Genomic DNA, 26,775 nt, shown 5'->3' on the forward strand with positions numbered 1-26,775 from the left:
TTGTGAACAATCCGAACAGACATTTCCGAGACTTGGATTTTGGGGTTGGATTTCTGGGTTTTTTTTCAATCGGGTACCTGGAAATGGGGGTTGGCACATGCTTACTGTTTCTGTACCAACATTTTTGCCACCTTCAGCCATCCTCATACCGAGCCATCGATCGATGTACGATTTACGACCGTCTCGCAGCTCATGTCTATTCGTTAGTTTGGCCGTAAATCATTGACCAATCACACCGTCTTGAGTAACCGGAGACCCAGTTATTGTAGGAGACATTGCACAAATCACAGGAATTAACGGATGCCCTATTGACATTTTCTCTCGGCCCTGTATGGTAAGATGTCGTAAATGATTGATCGTGTTTTTTTGCGCTTCATCGTTCTCCCCCCAGACGTGCACTCTGTAAACCGCATTTAATTAATCTAGGTTCTGGGTAGCAAGACATACATGTACATGTACATGTGCATGTATGTATGCTCACTTCCTGCCTGTAAATCTAATAAGCGTGTCAACTTGACTTACATGTATAGTACCTGGAACATGTACATGTACCCGGTAGGTCATCTTTGGTCATGTTTTAAGCATGTTACAATTTTGTGCCAAAATGAAATGGAAAAATATGTTGTGAGCCTACCGTAGCAGTTTTTGATGGATATTGTAATACCGGTACGTTGGCTACAATTTCTTGGCATTTTTGGAAAGGGAGTTTTTGTGATAACAGATCAGTTACGTACTCGTTTACGTTTTTCTCAGTTAATATTATAAAAATAAGTATGTGTTATTATTCTAAATAATGACTGTTTATGAGTGCAATGGTAAGAATAATTTCATGAGGTGAGAGATGGAATGTTCCATTCCATGATGAGAAGCCGAGTGGAATGGAACATTCCATCTGTGACCGAATGAAATTATTCTTTCCATTGCACGAATGTGAATCCCATTCGTTATTTGTTTTATACAACACCTGAATAAATCATCCTCATCTGATTGGTTGTAGGTTGCTGTTATTTGTTGGTTTCGCACAGCTGCAATCCGCTGAATGTGAACATGTCCCGGATGCTGATTTCAGGCGCAATTCAAACTTTGACTCTGCAACTTTTGAATTTAAATCGAGATCCTGGAAAAGTGTTTTCTTAGAATATACAGAATTCAATTCCATAGAGCTGAAGCTTCATCAGGGTTAGTTGTTAAGCAACCTTCTTAAGTTTTTGAACACTTTTGTTGCTTCAAAAAAAAAAATAATCACAAACTACATGTACAAATTGTCCACTCTGCCTTTAATCATTGCTTCAAAGTAAGTTGGTGTACAATGCAAACTTGCAACAGGTATTACATTGTACATGTCTGTAACTGTTACACATGTCCGTGTACCGTATCTGTCACCATGTCAAACTTGAGTTGTACCCCTCAGAATGCCTACATACATGTATGAAGACTCGGCCATAAATCTGACAAAGCAAGAGCAAGGCAACAGTGTTTTCCAAGCTGTACAAATTCGTGCGTGTTCAAGTGACATGTAACGTGTATGTCCTGCCATTTTGCACTTAACAGCAAATTAGCAGTCAGTAGAATTGCTGGCTAAGCATCCAGTGTTCCACTTTTGAACAGCTCGTTGAGTGTCAACAGCTTATAGAGCACACAGAAATTCAACACCGTTTCCCATAGACCTCATCACCCACCCACTGCCCATCAAAGACACAACCAGTCCCCCCCCCCCCCCCATCCCCCACCCCACAGGCTCCGGGGACCAAGAGGAAACATTATTTGTGATAAGTCACGCTCTACTTCATCCCCCTCAAGGCTTCGCCCTTTCGGACAGAGAAGCGACAAATGCAGGAATGCACGGTTGCTGTCCCAAAAGAAGAAAACAAAAAAAATGGAATCAATATTTAGCCTCGGCCGTAAACAAACCAAATAGCAATATTCTGTCACCGTCGTCGTGGGAGCGGCTGATCTCATGGCTGGGCATGCATCCAGGAAGCCACGGTCTGCCGAAATGGAATTCCTTGCAGCTCCGGAATATTAATATTCTTTTTTTTGTAATAATAAATGTTGGGGTAATTATTGATTGTCTGTATGCAATCGATAGCCTCATATTTTAACAGAAAGTCTGCTGGTAAACGCATGGTGATGTTGCATTTGAGATGAATGAATACGGTTGACAGTTAGCTCCAAGGCAGGAAATAATTGATGAATATGTAAAAAACAAAAAAAATGTAAATGTTTTTGTTTACTGGAATTGCTCATTAAATTAAGGAGGTGAAAATGAATAAATAAGACTGCTGCAAACTGTTTGCTGACTGGGTTGACCTGAAGTATATGAATCTTGAAACCTTTCTAATTTAGGAGAAAACAAGTGCAGTGAAAAAGTGTTTTGCTCATTTTTTTCCCAATGTGAACATGATGCACCACCTGCACGTACTTGTTTTGAGCATGTATTGCCAAAGTATGCACTGCAACTTTTCGTTAGAGGCGCATTTTGGTGCAATCATTAACTTGTTGGGTTTGTGAGTCTTTTGGCAACGTGGGTAGCGCGGTAATCACACGTAATTGATGCCCCAATCAAAGCCACCAAACGATCAACCATCGGTAAACAACAAGGCTGACAACCAAACTTGATTTAAATCCGGATTTTTTTAAAATTCCGTTTGAATTGCATTTCAAACCGAATATTCGAAACCAACTTTAGCAAAAAATTAAGCCTTCCTTTTTGGTGACAACATAGGCTAAAGAAAACAACTGGAACATCCCCCAATTTGCTCTTTTTGTGGTCGTCTTGGTATATGAATAGCCTGCCCATTTGACTTTATATCAGAGAGTTCCCATCCATTCTTTTCAACATTACAGCTCTGGAGTGTTGTTGCAAAGGCCCAGTGGTCATTGAATCCTGCAAAATAAACCCAGTCATCAGAAAGGCATTTCATATGGCACCTCGCCCGTCACTTTTTGTTGGCATGACTGTGATGAGGTGGATGGAAACTTCCGGTGAAATCAAAGTCATTTGGTTTGAAAACAGTTAGGATAACCGAATTTTGAAATCTCCGGTTTCTTCTACCACTAAACCAAAGCAGATTTGGGTTGTGACTAGTACCAACACATACAACTAGGGGCAAAACCTGATATTGATTTAGATCACCTGAGGCAAAAATTCCATCTTATGAATAGTTAAATGCGGTACCCGCTGCCATGTACATCAGATTTGAACCGACCAACCGATCACGTAAGCTCGATGGTTGAGTGGTATGACTTCCGCACTAGAAAGCAGGAGGTCGTGGGGTCGAGCCCCACCCGAGTGATTTTTTCCAACTTTAACTCCGGAGGTAACACAGTGTTTATACGTCGGTGAGGGGCAAAACCTAATATTGATCAACTAAATGTCACACAAACCTGTTGTGTCTTCACTTGACCATATGAGGTGCTCGACATCAACAGCATCTTTCGCAGAATAAGAATAAGTTTCAAGGTGCAAGCAAACTCATATTTCCTGCAATGTATGTTGATTCACGGTGCAACTCAGGACAACTCAAAACACAACTTTAGTTTGTGTCAACACGGTTCGAATTTGTTTTTCCATTTAATATCCCTTCTCATCCTGTCTCCTGATCCATCACCCATGACGGCTTCCCCTGGGAACGAAGAACCCCCGTCTCTCGCATCTACCCAGCTTATGTCTTATACCCCTGTCCAATTTTCGTCTCAGTTCCCAAGAGAACTTGGTTAAAACCTGTGTCGTTTCCCTCCCATCTCGACCGGCTGGTCTATCATTGCTGTGGACACGACAGTTATGGTTTGGCCGCGGCTACACCGGTAATGATGTGGTAACTTGAGAACATCGGTGGATAATAACAGGAGGATGCACGTGCCGCAAAGTCATCAGGAGGTTTGGTAGTAATCTCACGTGGGTCACTCCGAGTCAACTGTAAATTGTCTTAGGCTCTGCAACCCCTCGGCTCTCGGTAAATTTCTCTGCATCCTCTTAGTGTTTGATTTCATCCCCTCATACACCATGTTTCTTTAGCCTGATATTTTGTCCTGTTTTTTTTTTTTTTAAAGAAGTTTGGAAAATCCACCTGTCTCAAGCTCAGGTTTCAGGTTTACCTTGGACCTTTTGCAAACTCCTAGAAATGCAAAGATTTTTCAAACAATTGCCTGTATTGTTGGTATTTTAGAGGCCCTAATGTTTTTCTTTCTTTCTATTTTCACTAAAAAAAAGGTTGTGGGTATTCTGGGACGTGCTGTATAGTTCAGTTAAGTAGGTTTGCTGCATTTTATTCGTGAGTATAAGAACAGACAAGGCAGGGGCGGATCCAGGTTTGGATGTGGGGGAGGGGGTGTTTAGCAGGCATAATGTTTTTCTACATGAGATTCCTCTTTTTACGGCCCAAAGGGGTGGGGGGGGGGGTGGGGGGCTTAGGTCCATCACTGCAAGGGATGGAACAAAATAAACACTTCTTGAAAAATAACCATGAGCAAGAGTAATCGTATAATAGATTGCCATAGATGTGACTCTGTCCATCTGCAGTTTGCATTCAGGGGGACTTGGACAAGCAGTACGCTTAAGCTCTTCCTGTGCTCAGGCAACCCCTGGTCGCCCCTGAATAACTTGCCATCTCTCTACCTTGATTAAATGATGCTAATACCACCTGCCATTTTAGCCCCCTTCCCCCAGCAGTATATTGTTTTCATTTTTCTTCTGCTTCATCTTTCGTCGGCCTGCGGGGGTCTCACTGCACCGCATTCGGCAGTCGTCGTCAGTCAGTGGGTGGGATTAGGTCCCTTGCCTGGGCTGCGTGAGCGAAGGATGAGGAACATCCATTTGGAAGAATAACATCTTCAAGGGGAACTAGAAATGTGTTTGTCACGTTGGCAAACACAGCTGTTTCGGCTGTTTGAAACGACTCTGTGACATGTGAGGATGTCATCATTACATCACTTCAATTTTCACCTATAACACATCCCTGTCTATGCACATACAAAGTTTCAACCCAATTGGGCTCGTATTTCAGAAGATATAGGGATTCGAAAAATTCACCTTTAATGTGACATCGTCATCGTGACGTGTATGGGTAGAAGAAAAAAGGTGTGCAAAACCTATTGAGAGGAGTCTGAAAAAGAAAAGGGGGGGGGGGGGAGGAAATTTACTGTTCACCTTTAGTAACTGAAGCAGCACTTAAACTGTCCTGCCTTTTACTCGCTGGGTCCATGGGTAGAGAAGACCCATTGGCCCTACCATGAAGGAGTGGTCACCATATATCACTGATGTAGTACCCGTTGTCTTGTGGAACTAGTAAAGCTGGTCCCAGAGAGCACAATTCTGTTCAATCGATTCAGAATGACTATTTCAATGGAAGTCTTTCCTTGCAAGTTGCCTACACATTTGGCAGATTTAGCCCATTCATTGGCCTTACAGGGTAATCCTATTTGAAACTTTTGGGCCAAGGTGAGACTTAAGCAAGTCTAATTCACATTTGTCAGTCAGTCAGGTGCAAAGAGGACTATAAAGTCTAGACTATAAAGAGGACTATAAAGAAGAGGCGCACGCGTGTTTTGGTATTCCTATTGGTCAAAGGAGCCTGGAGTGTATGTATTACCTGGTGCTACCACAGAAAATTGCTATAGGCTGACCCCTCTGGGACCAAGGAAAAGACTACCGGTACCTGTAGTGAAACTTAAAACTTGTACATGTACATGCACAGGTGAACAGAACAACTTATTACAATGTACTACAGATTTACAGGAAAAGTCCTTTACAAGGACTTATTCCTGTAAATGTGTAGTGTAAGAGTTTTGTGTGCTGTGCCTAAAGCTCATCTTCTCTCCGGGATCTGTGTGGGAAGATTTTGAAATCAAACTTAAATCCACTAATGCAGACGCTTGAGGGAAAGCTTAGAATATTTGTATTCACCTGCCATTTGGATCTTGTAGTTCACTCGGCCTAATGAGTTAGCATCTTGAAATGTTAACAAATTGTAAAAAAAAAAAAAAGAGGAAAACTTTGCCTCCTGCAACGATCAAGAGCATTACAGTCAAAATCACAACTGCATCTATGGCCAACAGGGGTTTTTGAAACCTAGGATCTATCTGGAGTCTGGGCTTCATCACTTGCCTCGAAATCATTTAAGAAGCAAACCAAATCAATTTCAGATGATCTCATAGTATAAATGTAGGATTTGACGTTCCTGAAGCAGACTGTGGACTCGTATTGAGCTGGAATGCCCAAAGTGAGAGCCGATACAATACAATCTTGAGTCAAAGCTGGAATTAAGCTGATGTTCCAAAACACCCACTGGCAGGCAGTGTTTGCAGATGGCCCTTTTTCAGTTCACCACCAGAATGATCATAGGCTTACCAAACCACATCCGTTCCATCCTCCTCATGCCGTGCCCAAGTAATGCCTAAATCTGCTGAGAGAGAGAGAGAGAGAGAGAGAGAGAGAAATTCCTAAACCCTAAGCCGGCAAGCACACATGTTAACACGCACTTAGTGACAGCATCTGGAAGGAGGCGTGTGTTGCCCAGTATTGTACGGCTCGCGTGTGGGCCGGCCTGAGCTCTGAATCCAATTAGTGGTATGGTCTTAAGCAGCGTAAGTTATCGAGTCCTCCCTAAATCCTGGACGGACAATCAGCGGCGGTCAGGACTGCGGCACGGCGGTGTTTCTCTCAAGAGTTATCTTGCCCTACAGGCTACAGGTACATCTGCGCTTGTTTTTACAGAAAAATCTACCACCGTGTTGTCATCTGAGACAATTGGTGAAATGACAGTTTTATGCTTTTAACTTTGATTGCATTGATGTATGTTTTGAGTGATTTAAAATATACTGTCCATGCTCTTCTACAAATTGATTTTCAGTTTATTTTCAATACGTATGTTTTATTTTTATAATGTAAAACTATCTATTTTGTTATATGTTGGGCATACATGTACTTGGACACATGTAGTGTAGAGGGTGGTCCCAAACAAAGTTTACACTTTTTCAGACGCACATTTGTCAAAATTGGGGAGACATGTTGAAATTGTTTTAAGAAATTCCAAAACTACAAGATCTTGGTGGATGTACATGTACCGGTATGGTGAATACGGCGTTGAAAATAAAGCTTAAATTAAGAAATGGCGGTCATTATTTCACAGAAAAATGGTCAAAAACCAGTTTGTCTAAACGCAAGTCTATGAGACATGGTCAAAACAATAGCACTGAGTGCACAGACATGACAGATGAACTGCAGTTAACGATGACCCTACCATATCTCATACAGTTGTGTGGACATATGTTTTTGACCATTTTCCAGTAAATGGCCGCCATTTCTTAATTTAGGCTTTTATTTTCAGCGCCATTTTCACCATACAAATACCACCAAGATCTTGTAGTTTAGGAATATTTAAAAACATTTTAAACAATTTTGAGAAATGTGCGCCTAAAAAAGTGGTAATACACCCCTAGTGATCAAGTCTTGACATTTTTTTGGGGACCACCCTGTATACTTGAGGGACATGTTCACTGTAGTATAGCTTTATTTCACATACTGAGCATCCTTGTTTACTCATAGCTCTCAGGGGAAAGGCACTGGATGTGAAAATTTAGAGGTTGTGACAGATGTCAGGCTTCTCAAGATATTGTCTTTTATGTTTGCAATTCTCTTGTGTAACTGTGTCATGCTTTATTACATTCTACATATACATTGTTGTCATGGTTGTAGGCAAGACGCATCATCACAAATTAGTCATTGACATAAAGTCTTATTTGAAGACTTTCTGGTGCCGCTGTGTATGGTGAGAAACATTTTGTGCACATCCATGCACTGGGCCTAATTTCACGGCTCTGCTTACCGTTAGCGAAAAAAATCACTACTTACCGGTACTGTAGCAGGAAATTCCTTGCTTATGGTAAGCCAGGAATGGCTAACATGTATGGACATGCGTATGATCCCGTATTGACTAAGGATTGTGTGCTGACAGGGTTAGCGTAGAACTTTTCCTCTAGCGCTAGTGTAAGCAGAGAATTGTGATCTTAAGCGCAGAAAGCTGTGGTTAGCAGAGCCATGAAATTGGGCCCTGGTTGTAAGTAAAATAAAAATCAATGTTGATTTCACTAATTCTGAACTCTAAAAGTATACCTCCGCAATATTCCACCCCGGAGGCCTTATTATTTGGGCCAATTATGTCCCCTAATTGGACCTATATTGGACCCATTTCTCGACGGTAGTTGGTTTTCGCAAGCCAAGCAGTGACCTTGCCTGCAGCAGCTGTGTGAACTTGGTCCGCGGTGCAATCGATGCGAGTGTCTTTTCTTCAGCGTCGTTCTTCGGAAGTAATCGTGTTTTCCCTCCGTTCGTGCATGACAGGAGAGTTGATACAGTTTCTGAATGGTGTGGCATACCGGTACACTCACATGTAGTGCTCTTCAGTGTTTCTTTCCGGAGTTGTCTTTTGAGATTTTTTTCGTGATTTTTTTCCACCCTTTTTCCGGATATATTCAGCTTCTACGCACACGTAAGTACCGGTACTTGCTGTTAAAGTGGATCGTTCATGTTGATATTTTCACGGAGCTAGTTAGCACAAACTCGCTATATATATGCACAGAAAATATTTGCTTAGGTCAAAACAAATTTTGGCACTGCCCTAAAAATTATCCAGGTAGGTGGGTAGGAAAATAATTACATTTTTTAACTTTATGTTTGTCTGTCAGTCATGTATACTTTAAATTTGTTTACCTTAGGGTACCTTCAATGGTATTCTGTGTAATTAACCTGTTTCATTGTTCAATTAACTATAACACAGCCACACACAGCCGTGTTATCCTATACTTATGAGGACCTCCTATTCTTCCCCTCTTTCATTCCTATTGTTTGTACTTCTCCGAAACGGTTTGTATATGAATGCCTACCTTTGGGGTTATTGTTTGTCCAAAGTCCTCAGTCATAAAGGATGACAAGACCACATGCGCACACCCACACAGACAAGCGCGTTCACACCGTCGATCGTGGACGTCCTATTGTCCCTCTTTTGTTTGTACTCTAAACTTTTTAGGAAGACTCCCATAGGTTTTGTACACGACCCCAATCACGGATGTATGCTGGAAATTGTGGACAATATTGTTCTCTTTTGTTCTCTGGAATTTTTCGTCCATGGTTTGAATACATGTAGATGAACACACCCACACAAACTTGCATAGAGAAGAATTCTTGTTTTCAAAAACATTTTGTTAACATTTTTGCCCAAATGTGGTAACAAAACATTTTAGGTTGGCAATTTGCCCCCCCCCCCAAAAAAAAATCCAGATAGGTCTGGTTAACATAAATGTAACACACAATTTGTTTTTCTTCGGCCTTATCAAAAATGTTATCAGGCAGAGCGTCATGCAAACTACATAGTTGTGAATAGTTGTCAGCTGCTTTTTACTTATTGATATAAACCTGCTAACCAATCTTTCCTCCTTAACGGCTCCATGAAATTTGGCCTGGAAGTATGTCATCTATAGACATTCTCTCTTGGGAGCTATAATGAGATTTGAGTTTGTAATGGATACTGTATGTGACAAGTACATTTTGAAATTTGTTCTGAGTTGCGCTCGTCTACGTGTACGTGTACCGGCGCATACATGTCATTCACTGACTGTGTGCCATTAATGTAATCTACGGGAACAAACTGTCCTCATAATACCTCGGGCTTGTCACTTTTGATCCATACCTACATGTGTCTATTAAGTAATGCACTTCTCTAGAGGTTTACCGATTTGTCAACATGGGTCTTCTGCTCTGGAGAGTATCCCTGGAGAGCTGCAGATGTTGACAAGGAAAAACGATTTTTCAACTTTTTAATGAGTGATGTGCTGTGACTTTGTCAGTTGAAACTCCATTAGAAGTAAATTAAATAAAGGCTGTGTAATTTAACGGTTCTTTTGAGTTTCCGTTTCTGCAGCTTTGGGATTGTGCCCAAAACTGTATTTTCAAAACAATATTGATGCTGTGCCTTTTTGGAATAATTTTGTCAAGTACATGTGCTGAAGTTATGATTGTGTTCATCTGCAATTTTAATATTCGTGGCAAAGGAAATATGGGAAAACATGTACATTAAACCTGACCCCCTTTAGTGATTTAATAGGAACCTTCCTCACTCTTGCAAAATCCAACACCATGTGGTAAACTCAACACCCAAACTGTTGGGCTATAGTGGTATGCCTGATCCCATGTAGAGCATTATCAGTTTACTAGTGCAGTACTCACTCCAACAGATTCCAACAAAACATGCAGTTGGATTTTGAAGGGTTGGGGTGGTTAGGGTTGAGAGATATAATCACTCACTTTTCACATGACTTGTAAAAACACATTGAACATTTTATTTTAAAGTTGGAATTTTCCCACTCAAAACAGATACATAATGCGTTTATTTTGGGGTGAGCCTGAGACCTACCGGTATGTCCATGAGGTGCAATTGTTCATAAAAGTTGGATTTTTCCCACTCAAAACAGATTTCATAATGCGATTATTTTGGAGTGAGCCTGAGATCTGTGTCCATGATGTCAGGGTAAATTAGCCTGTGTTCAGGACTGGACTCTCGGGCAACAAGAATTGGTTTACAGGAGAGGGCTGAATCCTTAATGCCTTTGAGTTGTTTATTTCCTCCCAATTCTGAGTTTAGAACCTGTTTTATTTTATTCTGAGTAAAGAGACCCCTGGCCTACTATCGTGCCATCAAGTCAATGCATCATGAGACACCAAAAAAAACCAACAACCCAGGCATGACAGTTAGCTCTTTACTCATCATCTTCTTGGAATGTTTTCTTTATCTTTTTGACTTCAGGCTGACAGAGACCCACCACCTCGCCGAGGCCAAGGAGAAACAGAACGCCAAGCTGAGGGAGGCGTTCGGAATCGGAGACGGCTACGTGGACGGCAGCTCCTTTGACTCGGAGCGCAGGGCCAGGGAAGCGGAAGCCCGCGCCATGCAGGCCAAGAAATACGAGTAAGTCTTTTCCCCCCAATATGTAGTCTACAAAACTGACTTACAAGGGACTTTTTAAAGCTGATCTCAGGAGGTCTTTGTCCCCTGGCAGTGAGGGCGGTTGGGAGATGGTTAAGTAGCTGGATACTTTAGATGATGCGGAGTTCCTGTCGTGGGCAATCTGCGTGTAATTTGACATGGAGGCGGACATCAAAGCATTACCGCAATAGATGTGTGTAACTTCCTTTAGTTCTTTAAATTGATTCTGAGCCATCCAGTAGTCACGAATCTGTTTTGTGCAAAAAGGGAGATGGGGGGGGGGGGGGGGGGGAGAGTGATCTCAAAACCCCAAATGTATAGATCTGGGGGGGGGGGGTACAAATGTAAGTAGCCAGGTATTATAGATGATGCAGAGTTCCTGTCACAGGCAATCCCCGTGTAATTTTGACACACAGATGAACATCAAAGTGTCACCGCAGCAGGTTCTGTCATTTTTGTCTGACATCCATACTCATATGCCTTCAGGGGTTAGTATCATAAACACTCAGGCACGTACATCAACATGTTCTTTGGACATGTTGGAGTGCGTGGATAATTCTCTTGTAATTTCAAGCACTTGTCTTGCTCAGAGTAAGAAAACATAAACATGTACCGGTGTATTCATGGCGCAGAACATTTTACATTGTAAGATCAATTTGTACGATTGTAAACTTATCGCAGACACTTTTGCCCCTGCGCATCTGATTGTCAACGTGTTCGCTACACTTGCACTTTTACTTCCTAAATCACAACCAATGAAACCCTGATTAAAATGCTCCAGTGTGCACATATCTTGAAGCTATTTGAGAACGCAGAAGTCTTTGCAGTGTGCCTGGGTTGCTTTCTATTTCCTCGTGTCTGTTTGTACAAGTTTGATGTCACGTCACAGCAGGCACGTGTAGAGGAAGTCTGGTGTCGCGTGCGAGAATGTCCATGTAATTGTAGTCTGGGACCTGTCTTCTATTTCACAAGAAGTGTGTTGGTGCCGTGGGGAAAACTTTGAGTGTTGACTGATCGCTAGTGCTTGATTTTTTGTTCTTCAAAAAAGACATTTTGTGCATCTCTTATGCTTGTGCACACATCTGAGTATGGTATTTTCATACTTTAGAGCTTTTACTTGATCGGGGCAGTTGTGTGTAAGCTGGTAGGTTTACGGATAAATGAGATAGCGTTGGTAATGTCATCACCTTTATCTTTAGTTAATTTGCATCCCAGTTTTCCCGCTTCCTTTTGTCTCTAACACTGAGTGTTAGAGACATTTGACATCTTAGAGCAAGTTGGCATAGCAGTACTTTCCTCGCCTTCCACCGCTGTGACCTGGGCCAATATGTGGATCGGGGTTTTCAGTCCCTACCTGATTCCGTGGGTTTTCCCTACAATATCATTTTGGGGCTTTCCTCCCCCCACTAAAACTTTAATTTCCTTCCACATCTTCTACCAAGGGACCCCACTGGAAATAAGTTGAGGGACTTTGGTGGGCTATCCTGGCCAATAGCTGAATAATTACAAACATACAAACAAACAAGTTCAAGTGATATCTATGTTAAATGAACAGTGTACTATCTTCGCTCAATCTATCCCTGCTAGTAAACTACACTTGGACTAGTCTAGTTGACTCTTCAGGACCAGCCTACCGAAGTGAGTCGCATCACTGGTTACCAGTAATAGCATGCATCACAATGCATAGCAGGGAGCCAGGACCTAGACTTTTCGAGATGACGTTCTGACCATCATTTGACTAGCAACGTTCGGACATTGCTGTTAGTGGATAGCGAGATGTCAGCTTTGAGAGTGTCGTACTTGTAAGAATGGGAGGTTTTCACTTTTGTCATCTACATACTCGGCAGTACACTATTGATGAGCACATGAACATTTTAGCAACTAGATGTATACAATAACTGAGCATTACCATTGCAAACTGTACAACTGTTGCAGTGTGTCCTCCGTTTTATTGGATCTCGCACTCTTGACGGAATTGATTTATCGTTTCCCTTCCGTTTGGGCCGCTTAACGAGCCGTTATTGCAGCCACTTGACTGCGCGATTTGGCCGGTTAATTGCAAACTAATCCATGCTGTCGTGGACGTCTGGTCAACAGAGCTTGATTGTTTTCATTCAGGCTGACAAAGTGATTAATAGACTCTGGACGTAAGGTATTAGAAGTGTATTCATTGTTAATTTGTGCGAAATTGTGAGGTTGGATTAGGATTGAGAAGTGGATGGAAAGGAGCGCATGACCTTCACCACACATTTTAAAATTGGACAAGTTTTTCAGTGTAATATTTATTTCAGCACATCTGTTTTTGTCATCGACAAATATTGGAAACATTTCAAAAAGGTCCGGTGTCCGGTTCTAATTTTGCCCCCTTGGTATGTTACAAAATAAGGCAATGGAAACAAATATACAACTCCATCCATTCAAACGTGCCTTCAAAAAAATTATTGATACACACTTGGGGTTTCAACTGCGGAGGATTTTAATCAATAAACCTCTGGCCTTTTGGCCCCTACCCCCCTCCCCCGCATTTGCCAAATTGAACAAGTTTCATGACAGCCGGTTAATCCTCTGAAAACGCCGTGACCAACAGTCTTGATGAACATGATGATTATCGGTCACAACACACAAGGCACGCAGGGCCCATGTGTGTGTGCAAGAAGACAACTTTAGACAAGTGGTTTGAGGCCCCCTCGGGCCATCCAGGCCAAAACCTAATTGGACAAGTGAGCCTGTTACTGACTGACGATAGCGATATAGTCATTGACTTGGCTGTCATAACAGAGCTGGAGTCTGACCAACTTGTTTGGCTAGTGTGATTTTCAATCTTCAGTCCCAATAGGACTACGCACTTACCGGTCTGGTGTATCTGTCAACTGTCTTGCTTTGACCATGCTAAACATAAATGTGGACAATGTACTTTGTGTTTAATATTTTTATTACTTTGTACATGTAAATTATTTGTCACATTTTACATTTAATACGCGTTAAGAGACATTTTGTTGAACTTTGTATGAAGGTACATGTACATTGTGAAAATTGTCTAGGTAAAGTATTTCAGCAAATTTCTGTGAAGAAATTAAAAATGCCAACAAAGTTTTTTTTATGTTTGAGAAAAGAGTATGTGTTTTTCATATTCTATTAAAAACTGTCTCCAAGGAGACAAACTCTAATATAGTTTTATCCACAATGCATCCTCTGTTTTTTGATAAAATATTCATAAATTGAAAGGATGAATTTCATCTTTAGAAAATTATCCATCTCAATGAGAGAGCTTTTAGAAAAGACTTAATCTCCATGTAGATTTATTCATTTTGACAGCTCGTCCAAGCTCCATGGTCCAAGCAAGCTTGAAGGTCTAATGATAAATATGGCTTGCAATAAAACCGCGTCAACATCCATTTGACGCGAGGTGACAAACGAGCGTCCTTGAAAGCCTGGCAAACATACTAAATCCTTAATCATCCTTAGTGGAAAAGAAACATAGCTCGGAGGTGTTGCCTTAATTACGGACCTTTGTGTACAGCAGTGATTATAAATCCTCTTGTCCTTGTAGCTTTGATGGGCATTGATACTGACTTGATTAAACAAGGAATCCCTCGGGGACGGAGGTTTTCTGCAATTTACAGCCTCCCAAAATCTGGAAGATTTTTTTTTTAATGCTACATGTACAATGTATCTTCCGATTGGCAGTGCGCCCGAGTCTTGATTTGTGGAGTCGACGGAGCATGACCGACAAAAGCCGATTGCCACGACAAAGGCATAATTGAAATATTCATCATTGTATAGGCGTGGCATTTCTCTCAGATAAAATGCAGGTCATGTAACCTGAGCCTTTTTTTGTCTATAAAGTAAAAAAATAAAGTGCTTGGCTTCTGATTTTCTTTACCCGTACGATCCAAGTACCCCCAATTTTTTAAAGAAGATTTGGAGGATGCATAGGTAGCGGGGTTGCGTTTGGTACTAGCTCTGCCACTGTTAATAAGGCCGGTTCATTCTCGGTGCAAAAGTGAACGCGAATGCAAATTGTGTATCAGGAAATGTGTATCCTGCTGCAAATTCACAAAAGTTGAATGCACATGTCAACCCTGGCAAATTTCGCAGGGAATGTTTTGTGACATCACATTCGCTTCGCATTCGCAAGAAGTACGGTATGAACTGTTTGGGAAGAGAATGCCACAAGGCTGTGACCCTTGGAAAAAAGCTGCATTTACTTGTTTAACCCTTCTGAACTTACATGTATAACTATCACAAACTGTCAAAAACTCTAACTCCCACCACTCTTGACAGTTTTTGTACAGGCTGCTCTCCAACTGTCATAAATCCCTATGGATTCAACTGTAGAACTGTCAGAGCCTATTTCAGTGGTTTGGCAGATAGTAAGACCACTAATACAGGTACAGCTTGTGTAGCAGCCATTTTAAAATGGTCAATTGTACCAATAAGACGGCAGTTTGCAGATTTGGTAAAATCTGTCACCTGATAGTGTTTGACATGTAGGGTAACACTCTACAGATTGTCACTGAGCACAGAACGGTTTTAATAATCTTTAAAAGTCAAAAACAGGGGAAAACATTGGTTTCTGCCCAGAAGTACCGTACATTGTACACCATTGACACACACGTAGTTGATCCCTTGTTAATTCAAACTGCTTGGGCATGACACAAAAGCTCAAGCAAATAAGTAATGCTATCCTCGGCCGATGATCAATGAGTGTCATCATTTATCCTCCTGCACGCCATCCCACGTACAGCACACTGCTGACAAGCTTCCTGCCACCTCCAACCCTAATCCCTCAGCTGTGATAGGTATTAGCTTCTCGCTCTGCTCAACTTTGGCGTCTTTTTTTTTAATCAGGACGAATCAAAGCCGGTTCGGTCGGAGAAGATTAGCTGCTCGATCATTCCAACACTGCTAAAGTGTTCATGGTGCTTTCTTGTCTGTACTATGTGTTCTCCGATTTTCGTTGTGGGGGGAAAAATCGTGAGTCGTGACTAACGTCCTAATATCAATGCATACTTGATCATGTACTTAAGTATGAAGAATGCTGTTGACAGATTACATACATGTACATGACATGAAGTATGCCAATACATGTACTTTTATGTTGGTACTTCGAAAACTGAATATATCAAGAATATTGCAGTGCACAGTTCATGACGTATGTGTAAATGAATACATATACATAGTACATTGTAGTCTACGATACCTCAATCCTTACCTGTACATTAAATCCCCAAAACCACAACTTCCAAGGGTCATTTTTTTGTCATGGTTTTCCCCCAGCATCTACCTGTATGAGCACAATTTAACTTTAAACTAGTCATTTTAACAATATTTCCTGTTGAATATTCACCCCCATATCCATCCATTCCTAAAAATTACAGCAAAAGCAAATGTTGTAAATGTTGTACCGATATACATATATCCCTTTAAGGATCTGGGAAGGCTGAGAATTTTTTTTTGCCCAAATGGACGGGGTTCTCTGTCTTTTGGCATGGAATTCACTGGGTTTTGAAATATATGCATGTGATACAGCATTATGATATCACTTACTTGAGTTGTGCATGTACACACATTTATATACCGGTATGTATACATACATGTCCATATCTACAAATACCCGCACACTTCTGAAAGCGTTTGTTTGAAAAGTGTTCAAATAGAAAAACTACATGCAACCTAGACTAATTTTCTCAGGTACTTGTTTTGTTAAGAGATTTCCAATCAGAAACTTTCTCCTCGAGCCCTGTTAGAAAACAATCCTGTCTCTGAAATAAAAAAAAAAGTTGAGCATACAGGCGCTGTGGGCTCTGGAAACAAACCTATTAGTTGCCCTGGCAACCGGGACTCGAAATTGAATTAATCCAATTCAGACTTGTCACTTTTCCCACCAAAATGCTTTTGCTCGCAGGCGTTTGGCCTTGTCCAAACAGATTGACTTGAGTGCAATTATTAAACACTGGAGAAAAACCACATTTCCAGAGGCATTTCTTATGAATTCCGATGTGTATATTTGTTTTTGCCTTGTACATTGTATAAAAACCCTAGGTCATGCATCAAGTGTATGGAAATAATGAATTGAATTCATTAGGATCAAGACAAATGTTGCAGCACAGCTGGAATTGTTCAAGTCATTAAAGTTGCTTTGCTTAAAATTTTCTTGTGTGAGAAGTATTGATCGGCATTAGGGTGAAATTTTAGTAAGATGCTACCAGTATCAGGAAACAATTTTACTTAAACTTTTTGATGGAAATACATGTGAAATTCCATCAAATTTTTGCTGGACCTGTAGGGCTTGCCTGTAGTTTTCTGATTATTAAGGGGAGTCAGTGACAGACTGACTGGCTAACTGACTGACTCCCTGACTAGCTAGGGAGTTACTTATTGTATGACATCTTACGTTTGTGACTTTTCCTTGAGTTTCCTTGAGACAAGTATGTGTTCTTTATTTTCTGACTTACCAGTACATGTCAATCCACTGCTGTTTTGCTTGTTGGCGGTTTTGATGAACAAGGTTTCACCTGTAGATTTTTGTTTCTCTCATTTACTTTGACAGTATCTTGCGTGAGCCAAGCACGTCGCCACCCCCGACCAAACACAAGAAGAAACGATCTGGGCGCCATCGCAGCCGGTAGGTTTCCAGAGGGAGCAAATCTAACTTACATTACCATTTTAAATAATGATTTACATGCAGACATTTTTAAGATTCAAACCAGATACATGTACAAAATATTGTTTCAAATGTTAAATGTCAAATTACCTTAAATCCATGATTAACCTGCATACGTGTAAACCCTTCTCCTCCCTGATCTTTCAAAATCCAACGGGAGGTTATGAAGGATTTTGTGGGAAGTATGGAAAGTGGAGTCCAGCCACTTTACATGGGGCTTGATGCCGATTGGCTGTTAAAAAGACTGTTTCACTGGTTTCTTGCACAGTTAAGGATTTTGATGGATTCAGGAAGGTTTCTTAGGAAATGCTTTCGTTAACTGCTTCCTGAATCTGCCAAAATCCAAAACTTTAAAAAATATACCACCAAGGGATACTCACTAGGTGCATTATAATAATTTAAAAAGTTGAACAAAAAAAATTGACCGGAGCGGGGTCTGAACCTCTGGATTGCCGTTCCGGTGCTCTACCAACTGAGCCCTGTCAATGTCTTTGTTCGAGGGACGCAAGTAGTCAGAAGCCATACCGTAAGTGTGCAAGAAACCAAATTGAACAACAACATCAGTCCGTGTCCGAATCACTTCGCTGCGACCAGAAATAACACACGAGTCTATGGAGAAAAGGATGCAGCTGCTAGCCAGTGGTTTCCATAGGTGTGCGTGTTCTTTCCAGCCGTAGCCAAGTGATTCGGACACAGCATCAAACTGGAGCCTCGAATCAAGACTAGTGAGAAGTTTTGGCAAGGAGCCAGTAGTGTGAGAAAGAAAGTTTTGAAATATGTGCTGTGTTTATGCTTTGGGTAGTCTTGGCTTGCTCATTTGATAGTGTGAAATTTGTGCTCGCGCTTAAGTGAGCAGTCAACATTGACACCATTTTAGTGCTAATGCTTTTAGTGTTCAGGTCTTCAAGTAAATAGCAGTGAATAACGATAAAATGATTCCTACAGTTTTAAGTCCAAGGTCCATAAACACAACTGAAAAAAAAAAGTTCAGCCCTAAAAGCCTGCAAGCTGTGGAAAAACCTAATGCGAGGACGAACAACGTCGTGAATGTCTTTTCTTGCATCTGCTCAGTTTATTTTCATCCATTAACTAACTTAATAATCCATCTGGGGAAAAAAATTCCATCCCCATTTGCATCACTCCGAACATCTTGTTTAATCCTTGAAACATGTTTTCTCATTGCTTAGTGTATTCAGAGAGCCTAATAAGATTTTGCAAGGTTTTGGTGCAAAGTTTTATCCCTAGGTTTGAAGGAGGAAAACAAATCACAAATATCTTGGTCTTGGAGATGCCAATTGTTCTTAACCTGTATGAAAAATGCCCACCAAACGGTACAGTAGATGTACATCTGAAGCTGAAATTGCCCCCCCCCCCCAAAAAAAACACCACCCCCCCCCCCAAAAAAAACCCCACACTACTCAATCATTTTAACATAATCAACCGTTTCTAATTCCTGTGTTCAATTTTAAGATTAATTAGACCCTGTATGTTGTTTAATGCTGTGCAAACCCAGGCACGCAGCTGTATGCATTGTAAAGCACAACTCAAAGTCCAAGAGTGCTTAAATATTTTCCTCGTTTGAGAGAAGTATCTGTTTTGCTTTCTCTAGTCCCTATTTTCGTCCGTGTGGTCCCCCATTAAGATTCACTTAATCATCACGTACAGCTCGTTAATCAATCACAGGCCAAGGATCGTTAGTCATTAAGGCCGTCCCTCTGCTCCGCAGTGGGCACTGGCCATTAAAGCTACCAGCAATCAAATCAAGATAGAAACTTAATTGATTTTTTTGTTTCATGTCGTATGGTAAAGGGAAGTGCCCTTTTCTTCGGCCTGCTGCCAGTGAGTGAGAGAATGTATGATTGCCCCCGGTTGCAGCATGGGTGCAGAAGTTGGACCTTGACCAAGATATTTTCTTGCGTGTGTAGAAGATCAGTGCACAAATTTCATGGCTCTGCTAGTTGTGATAAACATTATTTGTGTGCTCACATCGCTTGCACAAAAATTCCGTAATCACTGACTTCTAAGTTTTGAGACATGCATTTATATTACCCTAACGTACATCAGAGAGTTGTAGTCGAGTACTTTCCGAGTACTTTCCAAGTACTTTGTGTATTAGCAAGTATTGAGCTGTTTCTTGTGAATAACGCGAGAGAAATATTGACAGTAGACAGCAAAATGAAGTCAGTGTTAGCGAAAAAAATTATTTGAGATTTTGTTTACCTAAAACCACATTTAATTAACCTTTTGGGACAGAAGTACTCGGTGAGTATTTTCCGAATACTATTGTCCTAAAAGCTTAGTTCGTACAAGATTCTCATTTTCTAAAGTCTTTCATTTATTTCGGTGGGGATTTACTGTCCAGTGTCTGCTTTACACCAAACCATCATAATCTCTGGTAGCTAAGCTGCTACTCGGAAAGTACTCGACTACAACTCTGACATACACAAGCCACATGCTTAAATTCAGCGCTAATTTGTGTGACACATGAATTGTAAGTGCAGACTTTTCTGCTATAATTAGCAGAAGCTAGTAGCAGAGACATGAAATTGGGAGCTTTTTTGGGGAGGGGAGGGCATGTTTTGATGTTCTATGTTCTACCCTTCATTACAGAAGTCTTATAAGTGCAGATTTGCCTCGATCAACGTAATTCCCTTAATGAGCTATAATGGCTCTTTCAGTTAAAGAGAAGACCTAATTTCTTTGTCAAATTTAATGTTTGGCCCAGTTTTTGTTTACTGGCCCAAACATGTAATAATATTCGGCCATCGAAGAAATTTCAGTTCTTGTTCCAATTTCATAGTTTATTTTTTGCACCTGTTGTTATTAATTTGTTCTTAACTTCAGCAGAGCCGAACTTATGTACCGTTTTTACTTAACTTCTCTTGGTTTATTACTTGTTTTGCACTTTGCCAGCAAAAAAAGGAAAAACGGAGAATTTGACAGGTAATGTATGCTTGTGTCAACAAGATGTCGATTTCATGAACGAAAAAAAAATCTAAGTAAGCATATAAGTTGTTTGTTGTGTGTGGTTTGGAGTTGGGTTGCACGCAGGGGATGAGGGGGGCTTTTATCAGGTCAGTTTCTACCCCAGGCTGTTTTGTAACAGATGAAAAGTCAACATTCCATTAAACCGAATCGTACCATCGTTTTCCTCACGTGCCACAGGTCACTTTGAAATATCACCTGTGAAAAATCTTGAGAAGGAGGCAATGTATTTTGGAGCATTTAAATAATGAAAATTAAAAAATGTTTCAGGAAACCAACAGGATTTTTAATGATGAAATTGTAAAAAGAAAATCACATAAAAAAAGGAATCACTCTAGAGAAGGAACTAAGCCAGTGCATCTTGAAGTCTTGTACCCAGAAGCCAGTTGCTTTGCCCTTAGTATGTACATTCTGCTTTTCTTTTGCAGAACATACATGTACATGCACATGTACAGAGCTTGTATGTTCTGCATCAGTGTAGATAAAGCAAAAGGTTTGTTTGCTACTTACTACCAAATATCAACGAGTTTGACACATACGTACATGTAGATTTGTTTGTTTGTAGAATATGCACTCCTTACCATTTTTAGGAGAACCAAACATGTTTTGTTATATACACATCATACATGTACATTGCATATGCTACACCCCAACTATAGCAATGGACCCAAATATAGTTGGGACCATCCCAGTTATAGTTAAGGAAGTCTCATCCCAACTATACAGGGTGGAAAAACAAACAAACGAAACCGAGATATTATTGCTAATTGCAACAGAAGTACACATGTAGGGCACATGTGAATCAAAGGGAGATATCTTCTGTTAGTGTTGAATCTCCTCTTTAAAATGACACCCTGGTCATGTCATTACATTCTCGGTTGACTGAGCAGTGACCAATTTTATGAAAGGGTCTATTTAGAGACATGCACAACTTTTCAATTGTGGTTTTGTTGTGTCAATTGTCAGAGAGTGAAAGGCTATGGTTGCCAATCAAGGCAGGTGGGAAAAAAAAGAGAGATTTCACCATGAAAAGTGGCGCAAGTCTCTAAATAGACCCTTTCATAAAATTGGTCACTGCTCAGTCAACCGTGAATGTAAGGACATGACCAGGGTGTCATTTTAAAGAGGAGATTTAACCCTAACAGAGGATATCTCCCTTTGATTCACATGTGCCCTACTTCTGTTCCAATTAGCAATAATATCTCGGTTTCGTTTTTTTAGTAGTCCCAACTATAGTTGGGACGTAGGTGTAGTTGGGGCGTGACATCTACATACACAGAGTAGCTGTAGCGATATCAGACATAAAAATCAGCGCTCAGAAAATTAGCCCTGGGTCCCCTTTATAGGGATTACAGATTACTCCCCATTTTTTTCAATTTGTTAGAGTCGTGCTTGAATTTGATCCGTGTCTGGAAATTGGCCCCCTAGCAAATTAATTAGAGAATGGTTCGGAGGTCGAGCTCGGGTGTCGCAGAATAACATTATTTTTTCACACTGCTGACTGGTACAGCGCCAGGACAATAAATCCTGCTTGTCCATGAACATGTAGCTGGTCCAAGCAGGGCTGATGCAAAGACTAGTCACTTTCAAAGTGTTTCCCCGATGGTTATGATTTTTTTGACAGTATACTCCTCAACTCCTGTACCCGAGTACCCCAAAACTTGTGTTGTGTGTACCTACATTGTATCTGATGATGGAGGCAATAGACCGTAATGCACAAGCACCCCCTCAACATTGACCAAAAAAAAGAGTTATAGGCAGAATCTTGCATGCACTACTGCTGCTATGGGTTTGCGCACATTCGGAATAAAATTTACGCACGTTTTTCCCTCGCACACACAGCTGCCATGAGCGGTCTTCTAGTACCATCTATGGTACTGTTCATGCTGAGACTCATGCAACTTGAGTTAAACCATATTCCGTGGTTAAACCCTTACGGCAGTTGTGGGTTTCTTTTTTCAAGTTTAATTTTTATACCTGTATGTCATTAGGAATGGATGAGCTAAAAGTTTGTTCCCTTCCTGAATGGAATAGAAATCATTACATGAGAACCAAAAATCTCCCTTTGGTTTTGCTCTGATTGCATGCTCATTCCAGCGTAAAACAGGTTTTGGAGTTTGAAAAAAAATAACAACCAAGAATTGAGAGACAAATGACAGGAACTTATAGTCAATCTCCTTGCATTTTGTGCCAGTTTAAAGCAGTGCTGTAGCCGAGTCCATCACAAGTCCAGCCACAAGTAAATCACAAGTCCAGTCACGAGTCCAGTCACAAGTAACAGTGGATGAACAATAACAAAGGAATGCCTTTTTTTCAAAGCTCATTTGTTTAGCTTGTGAGTTGATTTGGGACTGGAGGACTTGTGCTGGACTTGCAGGGAGTTGCAGGCCGGGACTTGTGATGGATTCAACTACAACACTGGTCAAAAGAGCCCAGAAAAACAAACAGTCTAGAAAACAATATGAAAGTGAACAGGCAGAATATATTGGGTATAGATTAAGTATCACAGAAACTAGAGTCCGGGTGTGATGATTGATTGAACATGTAGCAAAGCTGACAGGTGCACGGACTTAAACTCACTGAGTGCATACATGTACATGTACATCACTTCTGCGAAAAACATCATTGGCAGTGTTTGTTGCTAGTCACACCAGCACATGTCAGATAATGTTCAGCAATTCATTCCTTCCCAAACTAATGAGTTGTGTGAGAAAGTCAACATATCTACTTTCACTGAATAAAATTCTGTATCGGGACTCAGAATATCTCAATTTTTTGGTGGTTTCTTTTTGTTGTTTTTTTTTTTGGGGTAAATTCACATTTGGGAATGTTACAGTAATTTGAAAATGAAACTTTTATGAATGTGCCCATTTTGTTAGTCTAGGTTTTACTTGTTGATGTTTTTGGCGGACTTCAGTTATTTTTTTGTTTCAGCCAGCTCACATTTTGCCACTTTTCCCGTAACAGATCCGAGAGTACCTCCCCCGTGCGCAAGGAGAAGAAGAAGAAGTCACACAAGAGAAAGAGAGACAGGTGATTTGATCTTAGTTCATCGTATATCACTTCTGCCAAGGGGGGTGCCACCCCCTAGCCAAAATCCAGTGGCAGAGTATTGGAGTGTATATTTATGTATATATCAGTGAGTTGGATGTTGAACTAACAATGTCATCAAGTGAATTGTGTTTGTGTTGTGAAGCTTGCTGCATGTATTTTAAAATATTCATCTCTTGGGTTCCCCATTCTGTCTCTTTTCCTTTGCTGTCGTGAGGGGGATTTTTGAAAAAGGGACGGAATGAATGCCTGTCGCGGTTGTTTGACATTTGGTTAAAATCAGTGGTTTTTGTGGTTGGTTTCACAATATGAGTATTGCATCCAATTATCTGCTTCTTTCATTAACATATATCTGTCCTTTTATTAATTAATTAAATAATGACCAGAGAAATAAGTAAAGACTGGCCACCTTCAAGAGGCATACCACGTGCTAAATAAAGCCATCCACTTACATTTTGTAGGTTATTTAATTGATGATTTCAAGCACTATAATCTTCAGTACTAAAACTAAAAAAACCCAATTTTTTGTGATCATCAGTTGCCATTGAAATTGTAGGACCTTCATGTATGACAAAGTGCCACCTGAATGCCCTTCTAACTATTGTCTTGGGTCTTGAGAGAGCCGCTGAAATGATTCATAATTACAACAACATTTTTTCCACGTTTATGTTGCACTCACACATTGTCCACATAACTGATCCCTATGCCCCTGTGTGTACATTTACTTGTTCCCTGTCATATTTCCATGTTTAACGACAAAAAGTGAGTTTGTTTTGACTAAGCACCAACTGTAATTCCAAGCTACTTTCATTTTTGAAATGAAAATGTTCTACATCCAAATTTTGTTAGCAGGCTTTTGCCTTCACCGACCCAATTTTAATAACATAATGTCCACTATTGTGAGATGGCCGAGAAGAACATGCGGCAGCATCCATTAAAAATACAAACAGTATCCGGAGGGCATTTTTGGGCAGGTAAAAATGCGTAATTTATAAGAACTCATCACTGCATGTAATGTTTCCCTGGCTCTGATTTCATTGAGTTTCTTTTTACTTGTAACTTTCCTTGTTTGTGTACTTCTAATCCAAACACTTTGCAGAAAGTTCTGTGCCATTTTGAATTCTCTTTTATTTTGTGACTTTTCAGTCAGAATGAAAACTTGTTTTGGAGGGATGGGGGTGTTGGGCTGGATTTAAGCGAGAATGCACTCAGAGTGGAATGGTTTTGCTTTGTCTGGATGTTACCCGTTATGTGTGCACTTGTATAGAATGTATGAAATGTCAGCTTTGTAGTTCATGATCGTGTAACAAAGCTGTGTATTTGTGTACCGTTCATGTTATGAAGTTCCGTGGGTTTCTTGTTGTGTGTTACGTACATGTAGCACCTTCATGCTGTGCAGATTTAGTACATGTACCGTGTACATGCAGCTCATTCGTTGGAGCATCTCTTTAGGGCCGGCTCTCCAGAGTTTCTTGTTCCAAGTTTGCCATTTTGGTTTCCAAATTTCCAAAACGTCACACATTCTCACAGCTCTCCCAGTTTTATCCGATTTGAACCTTAATCTCAGCCTGCCGAACTTTGCTCAATCCAGCATTTGATTCTGCTAGAGAGTAGCATTTAATGGATTGAGTTCAGCAGGCATAGACCAATCAATTCATGCCATCAATTCTATCACGAAGACCCCCTTTCAGTGGCGAAAGCATCAGGCTAGCTATTGTTCAGACAATCCGCCACGGGGCATTTTGCTTTGTACAATAGCATGCACAATGGTTTCTCCATTGAAGGGGGCCACATGGGTTTGCCCCAGAATCGTCTGTGGGTGAATTCAGGAGAGGTGATCACTGGTTCACTGTACACTAACAAGGCCCCCTTCAATGGAACAACTTTGTGCGAGCTATTGTACAAAGCTCTATGGTCTGTACACGTATGGTTTATACACAATGTGGTCTATACACACGCAAACGTGTGTTCACCGTCGATCGTGGACATCCTGTTGTCCCTCTTTTGTTTGTACTCTAACATTTTAGGAAGACTCCCGTAGGTTTTGTACACGACCCCAATCGCGGACGTGTACTGGGAATCGTGGACGATACTGTTCAATTTTGTTCTCTGGTATTTTTCATCCATGGTTTGAAAAGATGTACACGTACATATGTACCGTACATGTACTAGCCATGTGCATGGCATCGATATTCGAATGTGTTGAAGTATGGTACTATGTGTACAAAGAATGGGGGGGGGAGAAAAAAAAAAACTAGGGTTACTAGAAAGATTAAAGAAAAAAATTAGTTTACATGTAAATGTTGGTAAGTGAGAAAGGTAGAGTGAGAAAGGTGTACATGCACATACTGGGTACATATGTACCCGTACATTGTACATATAGCACAGTGTTCACATGTAGTTTACGTATACAGTTGTCTTAATGAACACAGGTAATTTGATGTGCTTGAAATATGTTTGAAGTTGGTAAATTGACAAAGCCGTATTATATATTGACCTTTGTGTATTAAACTCACATTGTACATGTTTTTTTTCTCTTGGTACGATCTCAAAGAAAGACCACATACTGATATTTTCTTTTCTTCCTTTTTTCATTTTGTACATACCTTCAATGCCCAAACTCCCAAATGTATGTCACACTTTTTGCTTCTGTAAATAGCCTTTGAGAAGTAGCACTGACATTTTCCAAAGTGGTGACAGGTGTCATATTATGTGTGCATTAATTGATTGATCATGTTGCGAAAAAAAAGTTAACAAGTTTGATGAAAAAAAGAAAAAAAAAGTAGTTAACGAAATTGACAGCTTTTGATCTGTTTTCCTGTTTGTGAAGGTTTGGCTTGTTGAAACCTTTGTGTATAAATTTGCACTTTTTGTTCTGGTTCTTAAAGATGTACTGCATGATTGGCCACACTGTTTTGCATGTTCTTATCATTTGACTTCAGTTACCACATTACTTCACACTGTGTTTCTCAAACCGCATGAAGCTTTAATCGAAACACGTTTTGGGACGGGGTTTGACATTGTGTTGAAGGGGCGTGTCTTTTCTTAGCTGCTTTGCATACACATTTGCATACACTTTGCATACATTTTCTG

General features: G+C 40.5%; 1 protein-coding gene across 6 annotated transcripts in view; it reads left to right on the forward strand.

Annotated features, from left to right (window-relative positions):
- LOC119742649 (serine/arginine repetitive matrix protein 2-like) overlaps positions 1 to 26,775 on the forward strand; it is a 72,627-nt gene that overhangs the window by 28,486 nt on the left and 17,366 nt on the right. For 4 of the 6 annotated variants that reach the window (XM_038218788.1, XM_038218787.1, XM_038218789.1 and 1 more), the window contains 4 exons: positions 10,800 to 10,961; positions 17,533 to 17,607; positions 20,560 to 20,589; positions 23,599 to 23,664. In XM_038218788.1, the coding sequence (XP_038074716.1) occupies positions 10,800 to 10,961; positions 17,533 to 17,607; positions 20,560 to 20,589; positions 23,599 to 23,664 (333 nt within the window). The remainder of the gene's footprint in view (positions 1 to 10,799; positions 10,962 to 17,532; positions 17,608 to 20,559; positions 20,590 to 23,598; positions 23,665 to 26,775) is intronic. The other 2 variants (XM_038218790.1, XM_038218791.1) reach the window with 1 other exon arrangement.

Source organism: Patiria miniata, unplaced genomic scaffold (genome assembly GCF_015706575.1).
Source record: "Patiria miniata isolate m_02_andy unplaced genomic scaffold, ASM1570657v1 HiC_scaffold_6, whole genome shotgun sequence".
NCBI lineage: Eukaryota > Metazoa > Echinodermata > Asteroidea > Valvatida > Asterinidae > Patiria > Patiria miniata.